The sequence below is a fragment of the Perca flavescens genome, chromosome 2 (genome assembly GCF_004354835.1).
Source record: "Perca flavescens isolate YP-PL-M2 chromosome 2, PFLA_1.0, whole genome shotgun sequence".
Lineage (NCBI taxonomy): Eukaryota > Metazoa > Chordata > Actinopteri > Perciformes > Percidae > Perca > Perca flavescens.
The window spans coordinates 6132813-6156779 of record NC_041332.1 but is presented as its reverse complement, the minus strand read 5'-3'; the positions used below and the strand labels follow the sequence as shown (position 1 = coordinate 6156779).

The following is a 23967-nucleotide window of genomic DNA, read 5'->3' as shown; positions in this document are numbered from 1 at the left end:
GTACTTGCCTACACCCAAATATGTGGGGTGTGGGTGGGTGTCGTGTACGCACAGATGTGCTTTGATTAAGCTTGGATGTGTGTCGACATCGATATATGAGACTAGATATAAGTCTTCAATTTTGGATATCGTGAGTAAGTGTTTTTAGAGGCTGCGTTACAGTAAAGTGATGTAATTTTCTGAATCTACCAGACTGTTCTAGCTTTTCTATTATTTGCCTTTACCCCACTTAGTCACCGAATCCACATTATTGGTGATTATTTATCAAAACTCATTGTGTTAATATTTTGTGAAAGCACCAATAGTCAACACTACAATATCGCGACAATATCAACATTGAAGTATTTTGTCAAAAATATTGTGAGATTTGCCATATCGTCCAGCTCTAATGTGTAATGTATTTTATTGGGTTACTTCTCAGGGAAATGTTGGGAGGAAGTTAAGTCATAGAGCTTTAATTGTGACGGGTAAAACTGAAGAGGTGAATGCTGTTGCATTAAGTTGCCACTGGCTGTGTTTCAGTTAATCCTATATATCTTACTGAATTCAACTTTTAAGGGTATATGCATATAACTGATCCCCCGTGTGTAACATATCAAAATGTTCAGGACAAACTCAGCTTTCTGTATAGTGAGGCCCAAAATGGTTCTAGAGCATTGGATAAAGAGATAATTTGGCGCTAAAAGGGAAATATTTCTCACATCTCTTGTGAAAACATAACCACACTCCATTGTTTTGGTGCTTGAAATTAGTTTACAAAAGTCTTGGCTTCACAAAAGTAGCGTAATATATGAATCAAATTAGTAAATAAATGCCTGGAATGAAATCTTTTAATATCTCTTTATGAGTAGCGAGTGTTGCCAAACATGGCTTGGACTACGCCGGTGCGAAGATCATCAGCGTGGGTGAAGGTGTTACAACTTCCTGAAAATAAGTTGTTCAATACAATTTTTTTTCTTCAATACTATTTTCTTTATTTCCTGCAGGGCTTTTCGCAACCAAATAAATTCTTAGTTGACTAATTGATTAGTTGATTGATGCGAAGGTAAAAGTGTTTGATTTAGTTTGATTTAAAAATCTGTTTCATCTACAGCAATGCACCATGACCTGTTGTTGTAGTAGTAGTAGTAGTAGTAGTAGTAGTAGTAGTAGTAGTACATTTATTTCTAAAAAGCGCTTTAAAAAGGTACTCAAAGGCACTTTACAAGGTCAACGAAAAAACAAAACCAGTAACTGATCGGTAACAGGAACAATACCAACTACAGGTAAATATTAAGAAGTGCAGCAAAACAGCATAGAAAAAGGATAAAAAGATCATATAAGATCATCATATGTTTGAAGCGTCGCTCTCCTGTGAGAAGCACGTGTCTCTAAAAAGTTTAAAAACTTGTCACGGCATCAGAAGAACAGCCATGTTTTCAGCTTCGTGACGATGCATTTCCCAGCTCAGCCGCTAGGGAGTGGGAAAAATAATCGATTCTTAGATGCATCGCAATCCTCTCTAGAACGATTCGATTTTTGATTGAGATAATAAATATTTTTTTTTTAAATGTGTTGATTTTTATTTAAAAGTTACTGTCTCCAGACAAGTACAAATCAGAAAACAGAGTGACTGAAAGAGGATGGGATAATGGACAACAACTTAGAGTTTAGGCAAGAGTGCAGAAAAAAAACACAAATATATATATATATTTATTTATATAATACACACGATCTAATAAGATATACATGAAAATACACATAGGCTGTTCATCTACTTTATCACATGACATCTGACCACCTCATGTTTCATGTTCTAAGAAGCCAATTCTCCACCTTTTAAACGTGACTGAGCCTCTGACATGTAAGATCACTGGGAGAGAAGGTGACTTTCACAAGCATGTTTAAAGCTTAAGCATGGAATGACTACAAAATAAAAACCTCAGAAGACAAAACATTTAATTAAAACTTGTGTGTGACATATATATGTCCAAATCTAAGCTTTTTCTAGCTGCTTTGTCTAGGAAGTGATTAGCAAACTCCCCCATGGAAATGTACATAAAAAAAATTTGTTGCATCGATAATCGCTTAAGAATCGAATCGTTGGCCTCTGAATCAAATCGAATCGTGAGGTGCCAAGAGATTCCCACCCCTATCAGCCACTGATCTTTCGTCTTTTTCTTTTTTGCAGTTCCGCCGCCGACAAACGTGAAGCTGAGCTGCCTGAATCTCGACGTCGTGGTCACATGGGAGTACAGCGAACAGGGACCACAAACCAGATTCCTAGTACACATCGAAGGGTCTGAAGGGTGAGACCAAACTCTCCTGAACTTCAAACTGGAGAAAATATAACTTTTGCTAAAACTTTGCTAATGCTCGAATTAGTTTGATTAATTATCACTAGAGCCAGTCCCACTATGAGCTTTCCTTAGGATGTGCCATTTCTGTGTCTGTGTAGCCATTGTGGAGGAGGAGGGGGGGGGGGTGGCCTTGACATTTGTACTTAAGTACAGTACTGGAGTAAATGTACTTAGTTACATTCCACTAAAAAAAAAAAAGTGTTTAAAAATGATTAAAAACTTGGTCAATATACTGTATTTTCTATCCGAGATTTATCTCATATGTGATATGATTTAAAAATGCATTCAGATTCAAACTGTTTTATTAATACTTGAACATATTTAGTGCCGAAAAGCATGTATTCGTATTATAACCCTGGATTTATAAAGTCACTACCTCTTTCACACCACATACCAGGGTTGGGCCAGGGTTGTCTGGTCAACCCTCCTTTTGGAAATTCAAACTGAGCCTGTCAACATGGGTGAAGTCCATATCCACGACTTTCCACTTCCGCCGGATGCATGTATTTTCGGCGATTTCCGTTTCCTTCCGCTTTCTTTTTTTGTTGGAATTTAAAACTCCGGTGTATTTCTGAGGACTATGGTTAACCGCTCCTCAGATCTCTGCAGGGTAAATCCAGACAGCTAGCTACAGACCCGCCCTTCAATAGCTACTATTGGCCAGGCGTCCATGTTTACGCAAGGTAACGTAACCTTATTTGTACAGGTCCTATCCCTGACCAGCTTTCCTAACCTTAACCAAACGAGGTCAAATGCCTAAACCCGACTAGTCGACCACTATGGCCATGCCGTGGTGTGGCCATACTGGGATTTGTAATTTTGCACCCGGGAGAAATGCATAACAACTACCTTAAGTGCAAAAAATGGGCGGGGCTTTACAGGTCCTATTCAGTGAACAGCTAACATCACATGCTCCAGTCCAGCTGTTCACCAGCAGAACTAATGTTTTGTAGCTACTTGAATCTGATGGTAAATAAAGCTTACTTTATGATTGTTTGGCAACCACAAATAAATAACCATCAAACACTACTCAGATGATTTTTGTGCAGAGTGATTTCTCCGCATATTTGTTGCAGCAGCTGGACAAGGATACTCTGTTTGTGAATGCAGTTAGATGACTGACTGATGTGCTGTGTTGTTGCTCATCTTAAAGGGAACCCTATCAGAACGAAACCACAGACCATCGGTACGACCTGAGCGACTACATCTGGGCGTCTGAAGAGCGCTACATGGACAATTATTGCGTCACCGTGACAGCCGTAGAGGGGGGCAACCGATCCAAACCGGTATCATCCGAAACATTCTCCTTTAATCGTTTAAAGATGGTCAAAATAGAATGTAAGTAACATGTAGATGTTAAAATGTGTTTATTTCCCTGTAATAAATATCAGGAAGCCACTGTTTAAGTTAGACGGTGCTGTTTTGAGTTATAAAGAGAGGTTTCTCTTCCCAGGTGAGTTGGACTTCCCTCCCGTGGATGTGGATGAGAAGGATTCAGGCGCCACAGTGAGCTTCGTGAATCCCCTCCACCACTACGACCGACTGAAGCACGCTGTCAAGACGGGTCCTCCCACCTTTGAATTCACGATCTCGTCAGACGCTGTAAGTACCGCATCGTAAAGTTTGTATCCCATGCTAACGCTGCCTTCACATTGGAACAGTAGATACGGCGGCGAAACGACCGGAAGTCATTCATTTCCTACGGAGATTCCCAGACCGCATGCGAACGAGTGCGGCGCGGAAACAAATCGTGTCCGTTGGTCATCCGGATGCGTTCAGAAAGTTGAACTCGTACGACTGGCAACGGACAGTTCCTATCCGACAATCCGAGCGGAAGTTAGCGTTGCTATGGTACTGATAAACTCTCTTCCGAAGCTTTCAACGGTGTAGTACGACATCCATCCACGAGCTGATTTCAAGTGCCAGTGTAAAGCCTAGTTCAGCCTGTCTCTCTCTCTCTCTGGGAAGTATCCGATGCTAAAGCCTAGTTCAGCCTGTCTCTCTCTCTCTCTCTGGGAAATATCAGATGCTAAAGCCTAGTTCAGCCTGTCTCTCTCTCTCTGGGAAATATCAGATGCTAAAGCCTAGTTCAGCCTGTCTCTCTCTCTCTGGGAAATATCAGATGCTAAAGCCTAGTTCAGCCTGTCTCTCTCTCTCTCTCTGGGAAGTATCCAATGCTAAAACCTAGTTCAGCCTGTCTCTCTGGGAAGTATCAGATACTAAAGCCTCGTTTAGCCTGTCTCTCTCTCTCTGGGAAGTATCCGATGCTAAAGCCTAGTTCAGCCTGTCTATCTCTCTCTGGGAAGTATCCGATGCTAAAGCCTAGTTCAGCCTGTCTCTCTCTCTCTGGGAAGTATCAGATTCTAAAGCCTAGTTCAGCCTGTCTCTCTCTCTCTGGGAAATATCCGATGTTGTCTAAGCTTTCCCTTTAGTCTCATCATACCACAACATGCTGTTTCTGTTTAATTGCACCACGGGAGCACTTTCAGGAACATCACACTTCCAGCTAGGGGTTGGATATCGAGACTCAAATGAAAGCAGTTTTAATAAGAAGGAGAGATTTGTTGAAAGACATTTCTGCTTCCACCCCAAAAAAAAATGGAGTTCAAATTCTTTGTTCCCCATTATACGAATATGAAAATAAGATGGTAACACTTTTATAATAGTGGTACATGAATTATCCTGAATTCATTCATCCAGTACTTCATGAACAGTGTTCTTGTATCTGTACGTGTTCTGTGACTTTCAGGGAAATATTACCGAGTCTTGCAAGGCGGGTGAGACAATCTGCAAACGCGACATCTCGTTTCCGGAGGGGGTGAAGAAGTGCGTCAGCCTGAATGGAAGCTTGGTTCACGGGGAGCTTCGTCGCAACGTGTTGTTCACAAAGACACACGACATCTGTGCCACTGCGTCGATTGGTAAGTCTTAACGGGGAAGACTTTGTCTTCTTTCTGCATCAAGAACCGTACAGTCTGGTCACGTGAAATATTTTCTGAACAGAAGAGGCAGCGGTGAAGTATTAAATGGCTGAAGTGAATGTGCTCTAGGTCTTACATCATTTTAAACAGGTCTTAATTTTCCTACGTCCATGTATCGCTGCCTCTAATGCTCTTTTTTTTCATTATTACTGTGGAGTTGTAGTTGTTTCTTTGACTAGTCGAAATATAATGTAGCCACATTAAGACTACAAATGAGACCTGCAACTTATATTGCAGCCAATCAGCTTTCGTGTTATTGGTGCGATGCTCTTTCAGATTGTACCACAGACATAAAACGGATTTTATTCTTTAGCTATGGGGAAGTGCAGCGATACTTGGCTTGAAAAAAATGTGATAAAGGTCTTAAATTTCATTCACAAGGGTCTTAAAAGGTCTTAAATTTGACTTGGAGAAAAGTGCAGAAAACTGTGTAAATAAAAGTACTAAATATCACACTGAAAATACCCCGACCTCGCCAGACGATTATTGGGTTGGTGCGTCAGGGCCTTCAGACCTGAGAGAGTTAAAATCCAGGTTGAATGATAACCGATACACAAACTAATCCAGCATAAACATCGTCACCGGACTTAAAAAAAAAAACTGTCCTTCAAAATAAGTGTTCTTTGCTGCAGCACTTTTGGTAAACGAGAAACCTTTTCAAACTATTTTGACTTGACTTTTCTTTTTAAAAATCTGATTTGATTGCAGAGCTCCCTGCGATAGCGCTCGCTATAATGCTGTTCCTCCTCTTCGTCGTAATCAGTGCGATTACTTTTCTGATCTGCAAAGCAAAAGCCTGGACGATGAAGCTACCCGGTCTGCCCTTGGCTCTGGTAAGGAGTCAAATCGGAAAAAACTAAAACCAACCAACCAAACGATTAGTAATTATGTTGTTGTTGTAAAACCTTTTTCTTTCCCCTTTTCCCTTTTGTCAGGAAGACTTTGAAGCTGCTAGAAACCACTGGGACAGGGAGTGTGATCCCGTGTCCGGCACAAACTACAGTCCATTGACCGTCGTCCCCGTGGAGCCCTGCAAGAACCTGTCGGTCAGCTCCGAGGACGGGGACAGTCTCCCCGAGGACGGGGACAGTCTCACCGAGGACAGCTGCTGCTACTCCTCCTCCTCCGGGGGGGAACTCGGAGAGGGATACAGGGGAGACGAAGACTTCGCAGAGGACGGAGAGGAGAAGGAACGTTCTCCCTACGACTGCCCGCACAACCTGCCGCACAACCTGCAGGTGGACATGGGGGACGGAGACATGGTCACGGGTTACAGCGAGAGGGAAGGGCCGTCCTGATTTGGGATTTTGAATTTGCACGGCGTTGGTTTTAACTCATCCGGGATCAGCCGTCACGATCGTACCTAGGGGCTAACTAGGCACTATAAAGCCTAAACGTTGCACTCAGGGAGGTAGAAGCTTTGCCAAGAAGACCCCTGAGAGACGCTCAAAATCTTTTTTTTCTTTCTTTCTGACTGCACTGTTTAGAAATGCATTGACCTACATGTTAAAGGACAAATCCGGCGCAAAATGAACCTAGTACATGTGTACCGAGTCGACCGTTCTCCGGGATATGTTTTCATGCTAATCGAATGTGACCAGTTTTAGCGCACAGCGCTAATTAGCTTATAACGCTAGTCGTCGGGGCATGGATAAAGTAAAGAGAAATCTCTATTTCTATACCACTAACAAGGCTCAAAATAGCACCACACTTCTACATTAGCATAATGAGGGTCTTTAAACTGTCTGTACACTTACAAAGTTGTCAATGCTTCGGTTTGCATGTATGCTACCGTGGAAGTGTGGTGCTATTTTGAGCCTTGTTAGTGGTGTAGAAATAGCGATTTCTTTTTACTTTAGCATGCCCTGACGACTACTAGCGTTATAAGCTAATTAGCGTTTTTTTTGCTAAAACTGGTCACATTCGATTAGCATGAAAACAAATCCCAGAGAACGGTTGACTCGGTACACGTGTGTTATTAACCCCTGGGTTCATTTTGCTTTGAAGGATAGCGTTGGTTTGCCTTTGTGGCTGTTTTTGGAGGTAATCCGAAGGGGGGGGGAGCCTGATTCTTCTCTCTAAAATCAAAGAGCTGCAACCCGAAGAGGATTAAAAAGACTTCATACGCCGCCTGAACAATGCAGGGAAACATTTTTGGAGTACGTGCTTTTCAACAATATGAAACCTCAGCCGCTTTTTAAACCCGTTTTTAACATTCTTCAACGCTGCTTGTGCTGTTTGACTCTTCCGTGCCGGCGGAAAACAAACCGGTGATCTTCCAGTCCCAACCCTCAGCCGGTCTCGTTTTTCTCATTTTATCAGATGCTGCAGTGCAGAACGGTTACTTCAAAAGGCAACCGGGTGGTTTTTATCTCAAGGAAACAAGAGCATATCAAAAGGTGTGGTTTAAGTTCTTTGTTGTCTTTTAGTATCGGCTAAAACCGGTGTTTTATATGTGCAGCTGTTATTCATGAATGGAAAGGGCTTGGGAATGTCTGTTTTTTTTATTATTTTTTAAATCTTTGCCAGCATTTACTGTTTTGTTTTAAAAAAGGGCAGAGTTCAACCAAATGACACACAAAATGCATGTTCTCACTTGCATCAAGTATTCTCTAATCATGTCAATAGTTTGTGCAGAAGTTTGGTTTAGGATTTCTGCCACACCATTCCAATAAAATGAGGGTGAATTGAATCACTTTATTTTAGAAATAATGTCCACACATAATCCACAGAACACACAGGGACTATTTCTTCAGTAGAAAGAAGTTCTAATGAAAACCATTCATGGCAAAGGTTTTGTGGATTGTCCAGAGCAAACCGGGGAAACTTATTTATGCAAGGAGAGATGTGTCATTTTGTTTTTTGAGTTCCACTAACCGAATTCCATCCAACATGTTTTTTAAGTGAAAGTCTCACTGGTCCCTCTGACCAAACTTGAGGCTTTTGATTTAAATGTTGCAAGTTAAACCGAGCACCTCCCATATAATGTGGACTTTCCCCTGTATGCAGCAGGTTAGCAGCAGCGGTGTAGTCTACGTGATACGCAGGTATACCTGGTAAGAAAACTCCAGTGTTTCCATATACCCACTTTAAAAATGTGCAATGATACGCAACGACATTGTTTTGGGGCAAAACTTTCACTTCAGCCATTTCTTTATCGCAAATACGAGTTGAGTAATGTTACCGCAAACTCAAAGCTTTTGGATCATGCAGAGAGCCTAGTGTAGGATACCCACTACAATAAACTAGACGACACCGCTGGTTATCAGGTTATAAATAACTTTCAGCCTCGCAAACAGTGCCACTCCTTTATTACAGCTTGCAAAACCGGCCGTGTAGGCGACGTGTGGGAGTGTTTATTTAGTTCGCATCACATTTGCATTGCGTTTGTTTACATTACTTTGACATTGTGTGCTTTTGCTAATACGATTGTAATTAATATTAATTATACAGTCATTTGTTTTTGGGTTAAACACCGAAGCCATATCTATTTTTTTTTTTAAGAGTATGAATGCTGTGCTTCTAATGAGATGTGATTTATATTTAAGGTGAGGTAAACATGATACTCGTTTGGATGCGAGGGAGGAATGTCGTCCTGCTGCTTTGACAAAGATTGTGACCGATGATTATCCGCCTGCCTGGTGGGAGGAAATTGCATTTAAATGTATTTTTTTAATAAAGAGACAAACAATATTGATCTTTTCTTTTCAAATATAAAGGGTTTGTACGGCTGGGTATCAGTGGAGATCTTAAGGTACAAATACCGATACCCTTTTTATGAGGAATATGAATGTTTTCCAACAAAATCTGCTTTCTGGCAAAGAGTTGAATGTGAGTGGTATTGATCTTCTCGTCTAACTCTCTGCAATAAAGCGTATTACTCAAAATACCAGACAAGATCTGATCAGAGGATGAGTAAATGAGATCACTAATAGGAAAAGATGTACAACACCAACTTTTGGCTCATACGTTTTTAATACACTACTCAATACCAAGCCTTTGGTATTTCCTGGATTTCAGCCTGCTGTAACATGATGACAAGACCTGGTTTTTTACTCCTTTTTATTAAATTAACTCTGTGTTGATGATATGAGAGAACCCGAGCCTCTCAGCACCCCGTCCGTCCTCCTTTGTTTGGCTCCAGTGAGGTGAACAGCGGCGTGTCCGCCACCAACGGGTAAAAAGTCTGTGCTGGCAGTTTGTTGCTAAAGCTTCAGGCCTTGAACGTTTGTTCTCAGGTTCAACATCTGCTTCTCCTGGCGGACTTTTTCTTCCTTGAACGCCATCTTGTTGGCTTTCTTCTCCACTCGCCGCTCCTATTCATAAAACACACACACACACACACCAGTAGAATTTAACACACTGTACTCAGGGTTCAGGGTTGTAGGATATTGCCGACAAATCACATGGAAGGACCAAAACCAACAATGTATTAATCCGTCTGTCAATACAGTCCTGTCTGTGGCTCTCAGCTCCAAGCCCATTGGTTAAGTCTATAAATCGACTCCATCACTGTGTGTGAAGCCAGACACCTTTTGATTGGCCCCCGGTGGCTGGCATTAAGGGACAAACAAACAAAAATCTAAAGGAAACCTCAAACAGAACTTTGTCCCCAAGATGGTTTCTGTCATTTTAAGGTTGTTTAGTGTCAATCTTTCTGATTAGTTTGGTTTTTATTAGTTGTTTGATGCTATGATCGTCTAGATCTGCATCGTTCCACTTCCGGCATTTCTCCGTTGCAGACAGAAATCCCAGCGGATGCCCCCTCTTTTCATCTTCCTCTTTCTTTGTGTTGGAGGACCTTTTTATGAGGGAAGTTTCTATGCTGAGCTCTATTAGTCATTTTATTTTTCCTAGTCACCTGGGGTGTTTCCCAATAAACAAACTTTACTGCACAAAGGTGAAACTGATAAGATTCTAACCTTTGGCTTCCAACAACAACACTTTAAAAAGGTCTCAGCTGACAGGTACTTCACCTGTCGGCCAAGTTTTCAGAGCGTACTTCTCTGTCACCTTTTCCATTGTTCAGTTTAAAAATATTTTTATATATATATATATATATATATATAAAATGCTACAACGTGGAGTTGTTTTGGGGCATTTCTTTGATAGGCCTTTATTTCTTTTTGGGGCATTTTCGGGCCTTTATTTTGACAAGACAGCTGAAGACGTGAAAGGGGAGAGAGAGGAGGGAATGACCTGCAGCAAAGGGCTACAGGTCGGAGTCTAACCCGGGGCCGCTGCGTCGAGGAGTAAACCTCTATATATGGGCGCCCGCTCTACCAACTGAGCAAACCGGGCGCCCATAGGCCTTTATTTCTGACATGACAGCTGTAGCCATGGAGAGAGAGAGAAAATGCCAGCCATGGGCTGCAGGTCGGAACCAAACCTGCTGCGTCGAGGACTGAGCCTCCGCATGTGGGCGTGCACTCCACCATGTGAGTTACCTAGGCGCCCCTTAAAGGAGTACTCCACCATTTGTTGAAATAGTTCTTATCACGGTCTCCCCTGGCTGTAGATAGGTGGGCCAACGCATTTGTTGTCTCAGTGCAAGTAATTAGGTTGTTTTTTGTCTTTTGTTGGCTCCCTTTTACTCACAACATGCTAACCGGCAACATAGGATTCCATTCACTACGCTAAGCTAACTAGCAGCGGCGTTGCACCGGACTAAAACAATGCATTCACAAAAAGTGCGTGTTGGCCCACCTATCTACAGCTAGGGGAGACCGCGATAAGCCCTATTTCAACAAAACGGTGGAGTATCCCTTTAAATGTTTGACTTTTTTCATAAAAAACAACTCAAAACGAATAGATTATCAAAATAGTTGGCAATTAATTTAATAGTTGACGACTAACCAATTAATCTTTGCAGCTCTACTCTGTATACATACATATATTCATTCTAGCATCTTTTTGGGCTCTCGGTACTCAGTCCCCTTTTTCCCCCCAGTCTGACACCCCTGCACACACACACACACACCACACAGTATATACACTCACCTAAAGGATTATTAGGAACACTCTACTAATACTGTGTTTGACCCCCTTTCGCCTTCAGAACTGCCTTAATTCTTTGTAGCATTGATTCAACAAGGTGCTGGAAGCATTCTTTAGAAATGTTGGCCCATATTGAGAGGATAGCATCTTGCAGTTGATGGAGATTTGTGGGATGCACATCCAGGGCAAGAAGCTCCTGTTCCCCCACATCCCAAAGATGTTCTATTGGGTTGAGATCTGGTGACTGTGGGGGCCATTTTAGTACAGTGACCTCATTGTCATGTTCAAGAAACCAATTTGAAATTATTTGAGCTTTGTAACATGATGCATTATCCTGCTGGAAGTAGCCATCAGAGGATGGGTACATGGTGGTCATAAAGGGATGGACATGGTCAGAAACATTGCTCAGGTAGGCTGTGGCATTTAAACGATGCCCAATTGGTACTAGGGGGCCTAAATGTGCCAAGAAAACATCACCCACACCATTACACCACCACCAGCCTGCCCAGTGGTAACAAGTCATGACCGATCCATGTTCTCATTCTGTTTACGCCAAATTCTGACTCTACCATCTGAATGTCTCAGCAGAAATCGAGACTCATCAGACCAGGCAACATGTTTACAGTCTTCAACTGTCCAATTTTGGTGAGCTTGTTCAAATTGTAGCCTCATTTTCCTATTTTTAGTAGAGATGAGTGGTACCCGGTGGGGTCTTCTGCTGGTGTAGCCCATCCGCCTCAAGGTTGTGGCTTCACAAATGCTTTGCTGCATACCTCGGTTGTAACGAGTGGTTATTTGAGTCAAAGTTGATCTTCTATCAGCTGGAATCACTCGGCCCATTCTCCTCTGACCTCTAGCATCAACAGGGCATTTTTGCTCCCCAGGACTGCAGCATACGGGATGTTTTTCCTTTTCCAGACCATTCTTTGTAAACCCTAGAAATGGTTGTGGGTGAGAATCCCAGTAACTGAGCAGATTGTGAAATACTCAGACCAGCCCGTCTGGCACCAACAACCATGTTGCTTAGATCACCTTTCTTTCCCATTCTGACATTCAGTTTGGAGTTCAGGAGATTGTCTAGACCTGGACCCTACCCCTAAAAGCAGCTGCCGTGTGATTGGTTGATTAGATAATTGCATTAACGAGAAATCTATATGGTGTTCCTAATAATCCTTTAGGTGAGTGTATATCTCTTTTTCTTCCTCACCTTGCGTTCTTCCTTGATGGCCTGTTTCCTGGCCTTCCTCTCCTCTTTGCTCTCCTCCTTGTCGCGGTGCTGGGTGGAGACTCGGGGCAGGTCCGAGTCGTTGATCCGAGTCATGCGCTCCGCCTGCTTGGCGGTCAGGCCTTTGGCAGGAAGGACGTCCAGAGGGATGCCCGTCTTACTGGACACGCGGATCGGCTTGGTCTGGCGGCCGAAGGAAACAAAAAGAGAGAAGGGATGATTCAAGACTTGTTTTTAGTCCGTGTGCGTTATCGCTCACATGTGTCACATCTAAAAGAACACAAAAGAAGTGTTTTATACCGATGGTGGTTCCTGAATGATCTTGGGTCGGTTATATATGTTGGAATATGTGCCTGGAGAAGACAAAAAAAAACACAATGCAGTCAAAATAAGAGAAACCGATAAGGTATCTTCAGATAAATGAACACAGTCAGTGAGTCACACTTGTCATAAAATACAGAACAATAAAATATTGCAATTAAGTTGTTTCAACAGGTTTTTTTTTTTTTTTTTTCAAACTATAAAATGATTTCTTAAAGACAATTCAAATAGGAATAACAACCAATTGTAATCCCCTAAAGTTTAAATTTGAATAAGAAGGCAGTTGTTGAACGGTCTCAAGTGAGACGGCACGACTAGTTTCTCACTTCATCAAGACATTCAGTACTTCGGGCTTTTTTTTTTTTTTTTTTTTTTTGAGCATTTTTAGGCCTTTATTTCCACAGGACAGATGAAGACATGAGAGAGAAGGGGAATGACATGCAGCAAAGGGCCGCAGGTTGGAGTCAAACCCACAGCCGCTGCGTCAAGGATTAAACCCTCTATATATATGTGCGCCTGGTCTACCAACTGAGCTAACCCGGCCACCTGAGGCCTGAAATGTATAGCAAACCACTCCTGACATTTTGAGATCGGTGCTTCATTACCACATAAGTCAACCATTAAACAATAAACTTTACTGCACGGACGTGAAACCAATAAGATTCTAACCTTTGGCTTCCCATGACAACACTTAAAAAAAGGCTTCCTGTCGGCTGAGTCCCTTTTTCCATTGTTCAATTTTAAAATATAAAAGTTAAATACTAAGGCGTAGAGTTTTATTACAAAAGACGACCGCAGAGTCACTGAGAGTCGAGTGAGAGTCATCCGGCTCCCTTTCATTGACTTTGTATGAACTGTTCTGGGGTCAGCTCTAGTGTGATTATGGCTTCCACCGAACGCTTATCTTTCAAGTCGAGTCAAGTCAGCTTTATTGTCTATTCAGCGATATGGGCCAGACATCCAGAGCAATAAAAAATACATTTCTCTCCCACCCCCGGTGGAATACGGACACGCACAACAAGTCAACAATCTTTGAAGAAACGTCTCTAAAAAGAAATCTGCAACTCTCAAATGTGGCTATATTTTGTATGATTATAATTAGCTCAGTTGTTTATATTACATTACCCATCGATGGATATTTGTCCCCTGTTTGCTAGTCTCTCTCTCTCTCTCTCTCTCTCTCTCTCTCTGGTTGTGCGTGCACACAGTCCGGTTCTGGTGGTTGATGATCGCAGATATGTGCTGATTAGCTCTCATAAACTGCCATGAGTCCATGAGGCTAATGTCTGATTACTCCACATTGTCATTGTGATATCTTGTGATTTGTGGTAAATATAGTAGTACAATCTCTTCCTCTGATGTAGATGTAGCCTACACTGTAAGTCAGTAGATAGGCTATACAGTGGAGTTGCATATTAAGTGGTTTGGGGTCCTTCTGTAAGTAATTTTGGGGTACAATTTGGTTTTGAAGAATTCTACAAGCAGCCATACCACAGGCCAAGCAATCGTCCCGTTCCAAACGGGCACATTTTCAACGGGCACTGTACTAGTTAAGATCAATTTCAAAAAGATGATTTTTTAGTCAACTTTAGCATGGGTTCATAAACTTCTGAGCACCACTGTATGTCTTGAGTGAAGCTATAAACTAAGTTCAATGTGATTGTGGCTGAATGTTGTCATAGGAGGATTTCTGCTGCATGTTTCTGCTGATGATGAAGAAATTGTCGGATGAGTGAAAGGTTTGCCGAGAAAACGGATCTGCAAAGTTAAAATTAAACTCACTGATGATGGTTTCACAGTCCCACTTCTCTTCCGGAGCTTTGATAACAACAGTTTCCATCTCTTCTTCCTCCTCATCATCTTTTTTGCCAGTTTTTTTTTAAGGAACATTGGATTGGATCACTGTGATCCAAATACAAAATTTCAGTATTACCAAATCCTGTTTACCAGAGCCTTAAGTGGAACCAACAGTGTAGCCTACTGGCTTAGCAAAGAGCAACAGGTAGGCAAAACACCGGTGGCCACAAATAGCCCTGGTTTGTTTTAATTTTAAGAAACAGAAACACTGTTTTTAGTTTTTTTTGGGGTTTACTATATCTCATTAGATGTGACAGGCTTCATAAATGCTTCAAATATGCAGAAATGTATATATCATCAGTAAACATTGATTTTGTGGTCTTAAAAAAACAGATTATTTGGTTTGAAAAATCACAACTGAATCCACTAGGGCTGTCCTTGACTAAAGATATTCTTAGTCGAGTAACACTTCTACGATTTTGTCGACTAATCGATTAGTTGATTTAATTGACAGAGCTGTGCGCTTTGAGAGGTGGTTAAGACTAGAAAAGCACAATATAAATGTAGTTAATTAACCATCTGTAAAAATGAGTTTCTCCACAATTAACCCTGCAACAGCACCACTTTAAATCTTGTGTTTACCATAAATGTGCTCAGAAGTTTCTTGGAAATGAGTAATTAAGCATGAATAAGCATAAAAAATGACTTATCAACTAAAGAAATCTTAGTCAACTAATCGACTAAGATGTGGCAGCTGATGGATCAGGATAATCCTGTTTTCTTGGATCAAATAGATCCCAAACAGAGTTTAAAGTTTTGAAAAACCCATTTCCAAGATTTGATCGAATCCGTGATCCAAAATCCCACTGGATTACTTTTGAAAAATTGGGCCCAGACGATTTTTAATAAAACCTCCCATCACGAGAAATGACAGAAGCAGATCAAGAATAAAAAAAAAAGAATGTGCTCACTCTTTCTCTTTCTGTATGAAATAGTCTTTGATCACTTCTTCCAGGCGAGCGCTGTCCGGCTGGATGAAGCCCTCCAGCTCTGCGTTGTCCAGAGCGCCGATCTCGTCGTCATCAAACTGCTCGTAAAACTGAAAACAACAACACAGACGGACAGAGTTCGCATGTCACGCCAAAAGACAAAGTAAGTACTGAAATGTTAACAGAGGGTGCGTACGTAAACAGTCTCTCCGAGCTCTGGAACAAACCGGACCGTTCGGTTACTCGGAGCCTACACGCTCAGATCTCAATTTTAAGGCCACCACACTAGGGCTGTCCCAAACGATTATCTTTTAAAACGATTAATCTAGCGATTATTTTTTTCGATTGGTCGACTAATCTAACGATACATTTTTCAATTAGCGATCATTTTCCCATTGCTCAATTATTAACAATTTACACAAAACAAATTTCAATAAGGTTCAAGTCTCTATTTATTAAAACACTGCACTGTTCAAGTAAAATTAATTTGTAGTGCAACCTGAAGCCAGATGTAGGCGATCAATCCAAGCACAAAATACAGTCACTTTCAGGAGGAATACAGAAATAAAAACTTAAAAGTAAAGAGAGCAAGTGCAAAAAGAGTAGTGTATGAGAGATTAACCTGTATTTGCTTTTTTTAAACGGTAGGTAAATTAATGAATACGCTCTTGTTTAATATCCAAGCTCTTCTCCCTTTAATTTAACGTGAATTATTTGTATCTGGTTAAGCACTGTAGGGAGGAGAAGTTGGACAGTTGTTTTTGTCTCGTTCCAGTGATTGGCACATCTGGCTGATGGTGTCAGATACGCGTTATCATGTTAGATGTATTTCCACTCTCATACCCAACAACTGCTGAACAACACCAACACATAGAGCAGAGCGATTTGTTTCTGTGATTTTTTTTTATAAAAAACTCTATTTACAATTTGATTCCCCCCCTTACATTTAAAACAAAATAACTGTGAACTGTAAATATATTTTAAAAATATATATTTATTGTATTTAATTAAAGTGCATCAACATAAACAAAATTGCAAAGGAAAACCCTTTCTCTAAGTGAAAAGTCACTGTGCAAATATTAATCGATTTGACCTACCAACTCGATTTTTAAATCAATTTTTTTTACTCTCTCGCCTGTAGTACTACTACTGGAACTGACCCAAGGACTAGAGATGTTCCGATACCGATACCAATATCGGCTCCGATACTGCCTAAAACGCAGGTATCAGGAAGTACTGGAGTTTATGCACCAATCCGATACCACGTAATAAAGCCCTAAAGAAAATCTACGTTAAAGTAGTTTATTTATGTTCTTTTTCCGTTATAACTGACTGTCAAACTGGAGAATACAATTAAGTTCTGTGGCATTCATTGTTTGTGTTTGTTCATGTTTCACAAAGAGTTTAACCTGAGCCAGACCGACAACAAAGATAGAAATCATATCACATCCATACAGGGATAGTAGTATACAGCTGTTATACATCATATCACATCCATACAGAGATAGTAGTATACAGCTGTTATACATCATATCACATCCATACAGAGATAGTAGTATACAGCTGTTATATATCATATCCCATCTATACAGAGATACAGAGAATATATGACACTCTGGTATCGGATCGGTACTCGGTATCGGCCGATACGCAAGTTCAGGTATCGGAATCGGTATCGGGAAGCAAAAAAGTGGTATCGGGCCATCTCTACCAAGGACCAAAGTTTTTGAGACACGGACGGCATTAGACAAGAGGACTTGACACGGGAGGCTCCAGGCTGCAGCCATACGGTCTTGAAGTTTTCCCAAACTTGCCATCTTAAAGAGGCCGGCAGGGAACTATGGTGGGAAACAACCACTCGCCATACTCGTCTTTTCGTGCTGCTATCTCTGACTCACTCACTGGACCGTCGACCTGACAAAAAACTGCATGTAGGCGGAGGAGCTCGGCCTCGGCTACCTTCAGTAGCGGGGCTACAGATCAGGTTCCCCTAGAACAGGGGTGTCAAACTCATTTTCACTAAGGGCCACACTGGAAAAAGAGAATCACACCAAGGGCCAGACATGTAGAGTTTATTGACATGCTTTTGTTACTGCGTGTCACTTTTTTTTAAAAACATTTTGTTAGCTTTTTTTCCTCATTTTGTGTTGTTTTTGTTCTGACTTTTTTGTGGCTTTCTCAGACATTTGTCACCTTTTTGTAAATTTGTTGCTTTTCCCGACATTTTTGTACACTTTTTGTTGCATTTTTGTAGACCTGAAGCCCCACAAAAGTCATCAAAAGAGTTCCTTAGCCATCATAGAATTTAGCAAATCAAGCAAAACAATGATCTTTTTTTTTTTTTTTTTTTTTAAACAACAACAACCTGTTTCACAGCCTGAATATGAAAACTCTCTCTGCTTCTGGGGGATTTCTGTGTCTCAGAGTCGGCAAATCTGCCATATTCTGCTTTGAATGTCATAGAATTGCTTTGTTTTAAAAAACACTTTCCTGTGTTTGTGGTTTGGCGCACAACTAGGTGGGTCAACATTTATTGTGAACCCAAATTTATATACGGGCCGGATCTAAATCTGCAAGGGGCCGGATTTGACCCCCGGGCCTCGAGTTTGACACATGTGCTCTAGAACCAGCGTATCTACAAGTAGTTCTGCATTACATTAATTCATTTGTACACAAGTTTTACTTATTTATTTTATTTACTGACATGTCAACGCAAATTATTTGTGTCGAAGCATTTACGTAATCGATGACGTCGACTATGTCGACGAATCGTCCCAGTCCTACTTCACACACACACCACAACCACAAAATCAGAGGACCCTGAGGCGCAACAGAGCTCGCTTTGGCAGAAGCCTGGCGCCTGCAGCCATAGCAACACTAAACAAAAGATACCTGTCTGTGTTATTCCCCTGCATCTGTTGTTCTGTTACGTTTGTACTATTGTTTCTCTGTAACAGTGCTGTGTCCATAATGTACGGTGCTTGTGACCAAGAATTTCCCCTTAGGGACAATAACGTGTAAAGTCCATCCTTCAGTTTATCACAAACATTCAACATCAACACATCTGGAGATACGAGGTTTTCATGGGACAGGAAGGGAATGAAAAACTGGCATCTGAAAAGCTGTCCGACAAATGTAGTGGAGTAAAAAGTACAATGTTAACATATGAGATGTAGGTGGAGGTGTATAAAGTAGTATAAAATGGAAACAAGCAAGTAAAAGTACAGTACAGGCCAAAAGTTTGGACACACCTTCTCATTCAACGTGTTTCTTTATTTTCATGACTATTGACATTGTAGATTCTCACTGAAGGCATCAAAACTATGAATGAACACACATGGAATTATGTACTTAACAAAAAAGTGTGAATTAACTGAAAACATGTCTTATATTTTAGATTCTTCAAAGTAGCCACCTTTGCTTTTGTTGATAACTCTGCAAACCCTTGGTGTTCTCTCAATGAGCTTCATGAGGTAGTCACCTGAAATGGTTTTACCTTCACAGGTGTGCCTTGTCAGGGTTAATTAGTGGAATTTTTTCCCTTATTAATAAAAAAAGCAAAGAGTGGCTACTTTGAAGAATCTAAAATATAAGACATGTTTTCAGTTATTTCACAATTTTTTGTTAAGTACATAATTCCATATGTGTTCATTCATAGTTTTGATGCCTTCGGTGAGAATCTATAATGTAAATAGTCATGAAAATAAAAAGGAAACTCATTGAATGAGAAGGTGTGTCCAAACGCTTTATTTGTACTGTACACGCATTCTTGAATTTAAACTTAAGTACAGAATTTGAGTGAATGTAATTAGTTACATTCCACCACTGTCTCAGTATAAGTAATCACTGCAGACCCAGGAATTTAGAGGATAGCTTTTCTGCTTGTGGTGGTTAACGGTCTGTGTTTTATTTTAATTTTTTAATCAGTTGAAAATGTATTCTTCGGGGGCAGACTCTGTGTGGCTCTGGTCATCTGATGAAAAACTGGCATCTGAAAAGTAACTAAAGCTGTCAGCCAAATGTAGTGGAGTAAAAAGTACAACGTTTACCTCTGAGATGTAGGTGGAGGTGTATAAATTAGGGCTGTCCTCGACGAAAGAAATTCTTAGTCGACTAACACTTAGGATAGGATTTTGTCGACTAATCGATTAGTTGATTTAATCGACAGAGCTGTGCGCTTTGAGAGGTGGTTAAGACTAGAAAAGCACAATATAAATGTAGTTAATTAACCATCTGTAAAACTGAGTTTCTCCACAATTAATCCTGCAAAAGCACCACTTTAAATCTTGTGTTTACCATAAATGTGCTCAGAAGTTTCTTGGAAATGAGTAATTAAGCATGAATAAGCATAAAAAATGACTTATCAACTAAAGAAATCTTAGTCGACTAAGACCAAAACGACCTCTTAGTTGACTAATCGACTAAGAGGTGGCAGCCCTAGTATAAAGTAATATAAAATGCAGACTCCGTGTGCATCAGAAAGAGTTAAAGTTTTCACCTTTTCGAAGCGGTCGTCCAGCAGGGTGAGCTGCTCGTTCCTCCGCATCACGGACGATGTCATCGAGTACTCCGTGAATCGACTCTTCGTCTCTTCGTCCATAAAGAGAAACTCCGGGCCGCGGCCCTCCGTGTTCTCGTCACCCGAAAACCCGCCTTCAGAGTCAAAGTCGCCTTCAGAGTCTGTGTCCTCCCACTCATCATCATCATCGTCATCGTCATCTCTGTCACAGGTTACACATTCAAATTAAATCAAACAAGTTTGATAAATATCATGACACCACCTAGCCTAGAAATCTAGACGCACCCTAGCGGCAAATTTTATTTGCAGCCAGCGGGAGGGTCTAGGCGCTCTCCGTTGACTTGCGAGCTGGACAAATCAAAATCTGGTCAGGCCAATCACATCGTGTATAGAGTCGGTGGGCGGGGCTTATGGCTGCTGCTGATGCTGGGAACAGCGGACTTCTGGAAGACTTGGAGTTCAGCTTTTCTTTGAGAAAAGAACAAAGAACGGCACTGAAGTCATTCTTAAAAAAGGAAGATGTGTTCGGAGTTTCTCCGACCGGATACGGCAAAAGTTTAATCCATCAACTATCTTCTCTACCTTCTTCGTTGCTCTGCCTGGTTGTAGCGCTATCCTATCGCATGCAGGGGGAATTTGAATGACAATTGTTTATCCCGCCCCTCGGATTGAGCTCCGTCAATGGTGAGTTCCCAGACCTCAACATCTGGATGTGGGTCTGGCTTGTCAGGCTAGATACCACCCTCTGAGGAATCAGAATCCATTCGTTGATGTGGGATTCATCTACTGGGTTCGGGGAGCAGACACCGTCCCCACATTTAAGAGTAAACTTAAAACTCTCCTCTTTGATAAAGCTTATATTTAGGGAGTGAGGAGTTGCAGCGTTCGCCTAGACCGGCGGGGGAGGGTGTGTATCTCTGCAGCTCTTAGTTATGCTGTTATAGTTTTAGACTGCCGGGGGACTTCCTTTTTCTCTCATCTCACTTTTCATCTGTGAGCAAAAGCTTGTAACTAACCTAGCTCTGGGGAGCTTGTTCACCGGAGCCCTGGCGCCCTGCTACGCCCTGATACACCCTACTATGCCCTGATACACCCTGCTATGCCCTGATACACCCTGCTATGCCCTGATACACCCTGCTATGCCCTGATACACTCTGCTATGCCCTGATACACCCTGCTACGCCCTGATACACCCTGCTATGCCCTGATACGCCCTAATACACCCTGCTATGCCCTGATACGCCCTGATACGCCCTAATACACCCTGCTATGCCCTGATACGCCCTGCTATGCCCTGATATGCCCTGATACGCCCTGCTATGCCCTGATACACCCTGCTATGCCCTGATACATCCTGCTATGCCCTGATACACCCTGCTATGCCCTGATACACCCTGCTATGCCCTGATACACCCTGCTATGCCCTGATACGCCCTGATACATCCTGCTTTGCCCTGATACACCCTACTATGCCCTGATACACCCTGCTATGCCCTGATACATCCTGCTTTGCCCTGATACACCCTACTATGCCCTGATACACCCTGCTATGCCCTGATACACCCTGCTATGCCCTGATACACCCTGATACACTCTGCTATGCCCTGACACACCCTGCTATGCCCTGATACACCCTGATACACCCTGCTATGCCCTGACAACCCTGCTATGCCCTGATACGCCCTGCTACTGTATTTCTACTCAAGGTTTGTTTCTGCTAGCAATCCACAACATTACTGCTGCATTGCTTCTTCATTGCCCAAACTACGGAGCGGCCCAAGGCCCAAATCTCAGAACGCGTATGCTAATTGTATGCGTGAAAGTAATTAGTGTCGTAAAAATGAATTTATGCGTTAACTTGTTATTATGTCGCTCATTTTGACAGCCCTAATTTTAATATTTCTTGTATACGAGTAGACGCTTTTGGACTGATGTTGGGTCAGGAAGTCTTTAGGAACCATCCTCTGGCGGTCATGAATATTCAGAGAAAATGTAATTGTCTGTAAAGGAGTTTTGTGAAAGTTTTTGTCTCTGTTTTCTCTCCCCTGCTTTCAGTTGTGTGTCACGCACAGCTTGCGACGGGTAGTAACACCAGCGCAGTGACTGAGTTGACTCCCAGGGGTGGACATCACAGTAGGGGGAAGAGGCAAGCCAGGTTTGGGGAGCTTACAACACCACAGCCACCTCCAACAACCACCAAGCCTCCATCGACCTCCAATCCTCCATCAGCCACCAAGCCTCCATCGGCAACCAATCCTCCACTGGCAACCAATCCTCCACCGGCCACCAAGCTTCCGCTGGCAACCAATCCTCCACCAGCAACCAATCCTCCACCGGCCACCAAGCTTCCGCTGGCAACCAATCCTCCACCAGCAACCAATCCTCCACCAGCCACAAAGCCTCCACCGGCAACCAATCCTCCAACAGCCACCAATCCTCCACCAGCCACAAAGCCTCCACCGGCAACCAATCCTCCACCGGCAACCAATCCTCCAACAGCCACCAAGCCTCCATCAGCAACCAATCCTCCACCAGCTACAAAGCCTCCATCGGCAACCAATCCTCCACTGGCCACCAAGCCTCCACCGGCAACCAATCCTCCACTGGCATCCAAGCCTCCACTGGCAACAAATCCTCCACTGGCAACCAATCCTGCACTGGCAACCAATCCTCCACCGGCCACCAAGCTTCCGCTGGCAACCAATCCTCCACCAGCAACCAATCCTCCACCAGCCACCAAGCTTCCGCTGGCAACCAATCCTCCACCAGCCACCAATCTTCCAACAGCCACAAAGCCTCCACCGGCAACCAATCCTCCAACAGCCACCAAGCCTCCATCGGCAACCAATCCTCCACCAGCCACCAAGCCTCCACCGGCAACCAATCCTCCACTGGCCACCAAGCCTCCACCGGCAACCAATCCTCCACTGGCAACCAAGCCTCCACTGGCAACAAACCCTCCACTGGCAACCAATCCTCCACTGGCAACCAATCCTCCACCGGCAACTAAGCCTCCACCGGCAACTAAGCCTCCACCGGCAACCAATCCTCCACTGGCAACCAAGCCTCCACCAGCAACAAATCTTCCACTGGCAACCAATCCTTCACTGGCAACCAAGCCTCCATTGGCAACCAATCCTCCACCAGCCACCAATCCTCCACTGGCAACCAATCTTCCACCGGCAACCAAGCCTCCATTGGCAACCAATCCTCCACCGGCCACCAATCCTCCACGGGCAAACAATCCTCCACTGGCAACCAATCCTTCACTGGCAACCAAGCCTCCACCGGCAACCAATCCTCCACTGGCAACCAATCCTTCACTGGCAACCAAGCCTCCACGAGCAACCAATCCTCCACCAGCCACTTAACAAACACCGAACACAAGGCTTCCACAAGTGGTAAGCAATGACTTTAATGAAAATTGTAGAGCTGTAATCGGGCCTTAAAAGTACGGCCCGAAAAGGCCCGAGCCCGACCCGTACATTTTGATTGATAGCTTTTTAAATGCCCGAACCAGTTTACAGCCCGACTGTAAAGGCCGTCTATCAGCATCATTACTGTCGGACTCGCGCATCGCACAGCTCCTTTGTCTTTCGTAAAAAAATTGTCATTTATACATTTTTTAACATAATTTATTCAAGAATAACGGAGGCTATAGGCCACTTGGAAGTTGGAACATAGAAATGAATTAAGTCCTCCAGAGACCAGCCTCCGTTTCACCTCCTCAGGATCCATTTTCACGCTAATCGAAACGCATCACCTGACCGCTCAAAATAATAGAAATTAAGCCGACGGA

The 23967-nt window shown here is 42.6% G+C and overlaps 2 protein-coding genes across 2 annotated transcripts; one reads left to right on the top strand and one right to left on the bottom strand.

Annotated features, from left to right (window-relative positions):
• The first annotated feature begins 1432 nt into the window (after positions 1-1432).
• Positions 1433-6899, top strand: ifngr1 (interferon gamma receptor 1). Its single transcript, XM_028563523.1, has 7 exons — positions 1433-1460; positions 2171-2288; positions 3493-3677; positions 3793-3941; positions 5089-5260; positions 6029-6153; positions 6256-6899. Exons 1-7 carry the CDS (start codon positions 1433-1435, stop codon positions 6616-6618), a joined length of 1140 nt encoding a protein of 379 aa, XP_028419324.1. The 3' UTR covers positions 6619-6899.
• A 2211-nt stretch (positions 6900-9110) lies between these two features.
• LOC114574100 (protein LTV1 homolog) lies at positions 9111-22129 on the bottom strand. The gene is made up of 8 exons (XM_028606424.1): positions 22080-22129; positions 20148-20370; positions 15632-15759; positions 14829-14896; positions 14646-14723; positions 12843-12895; positions 12525-12725; positions 9111-9636 (listed from the first exon to the last, which is right to left on the bottom strand). The coding sequence occupies exons 1-8, from the start codon at positions 22127-22129 to the stop codon at positions 9526-9528; spliced, it is 912 nt and encodes a 303-aa protein (XP_028462225.1). The 3' UTR covers positions 9111-9525.
• Positions 22130-23967: the final 1838 nt, after the last annotated feature.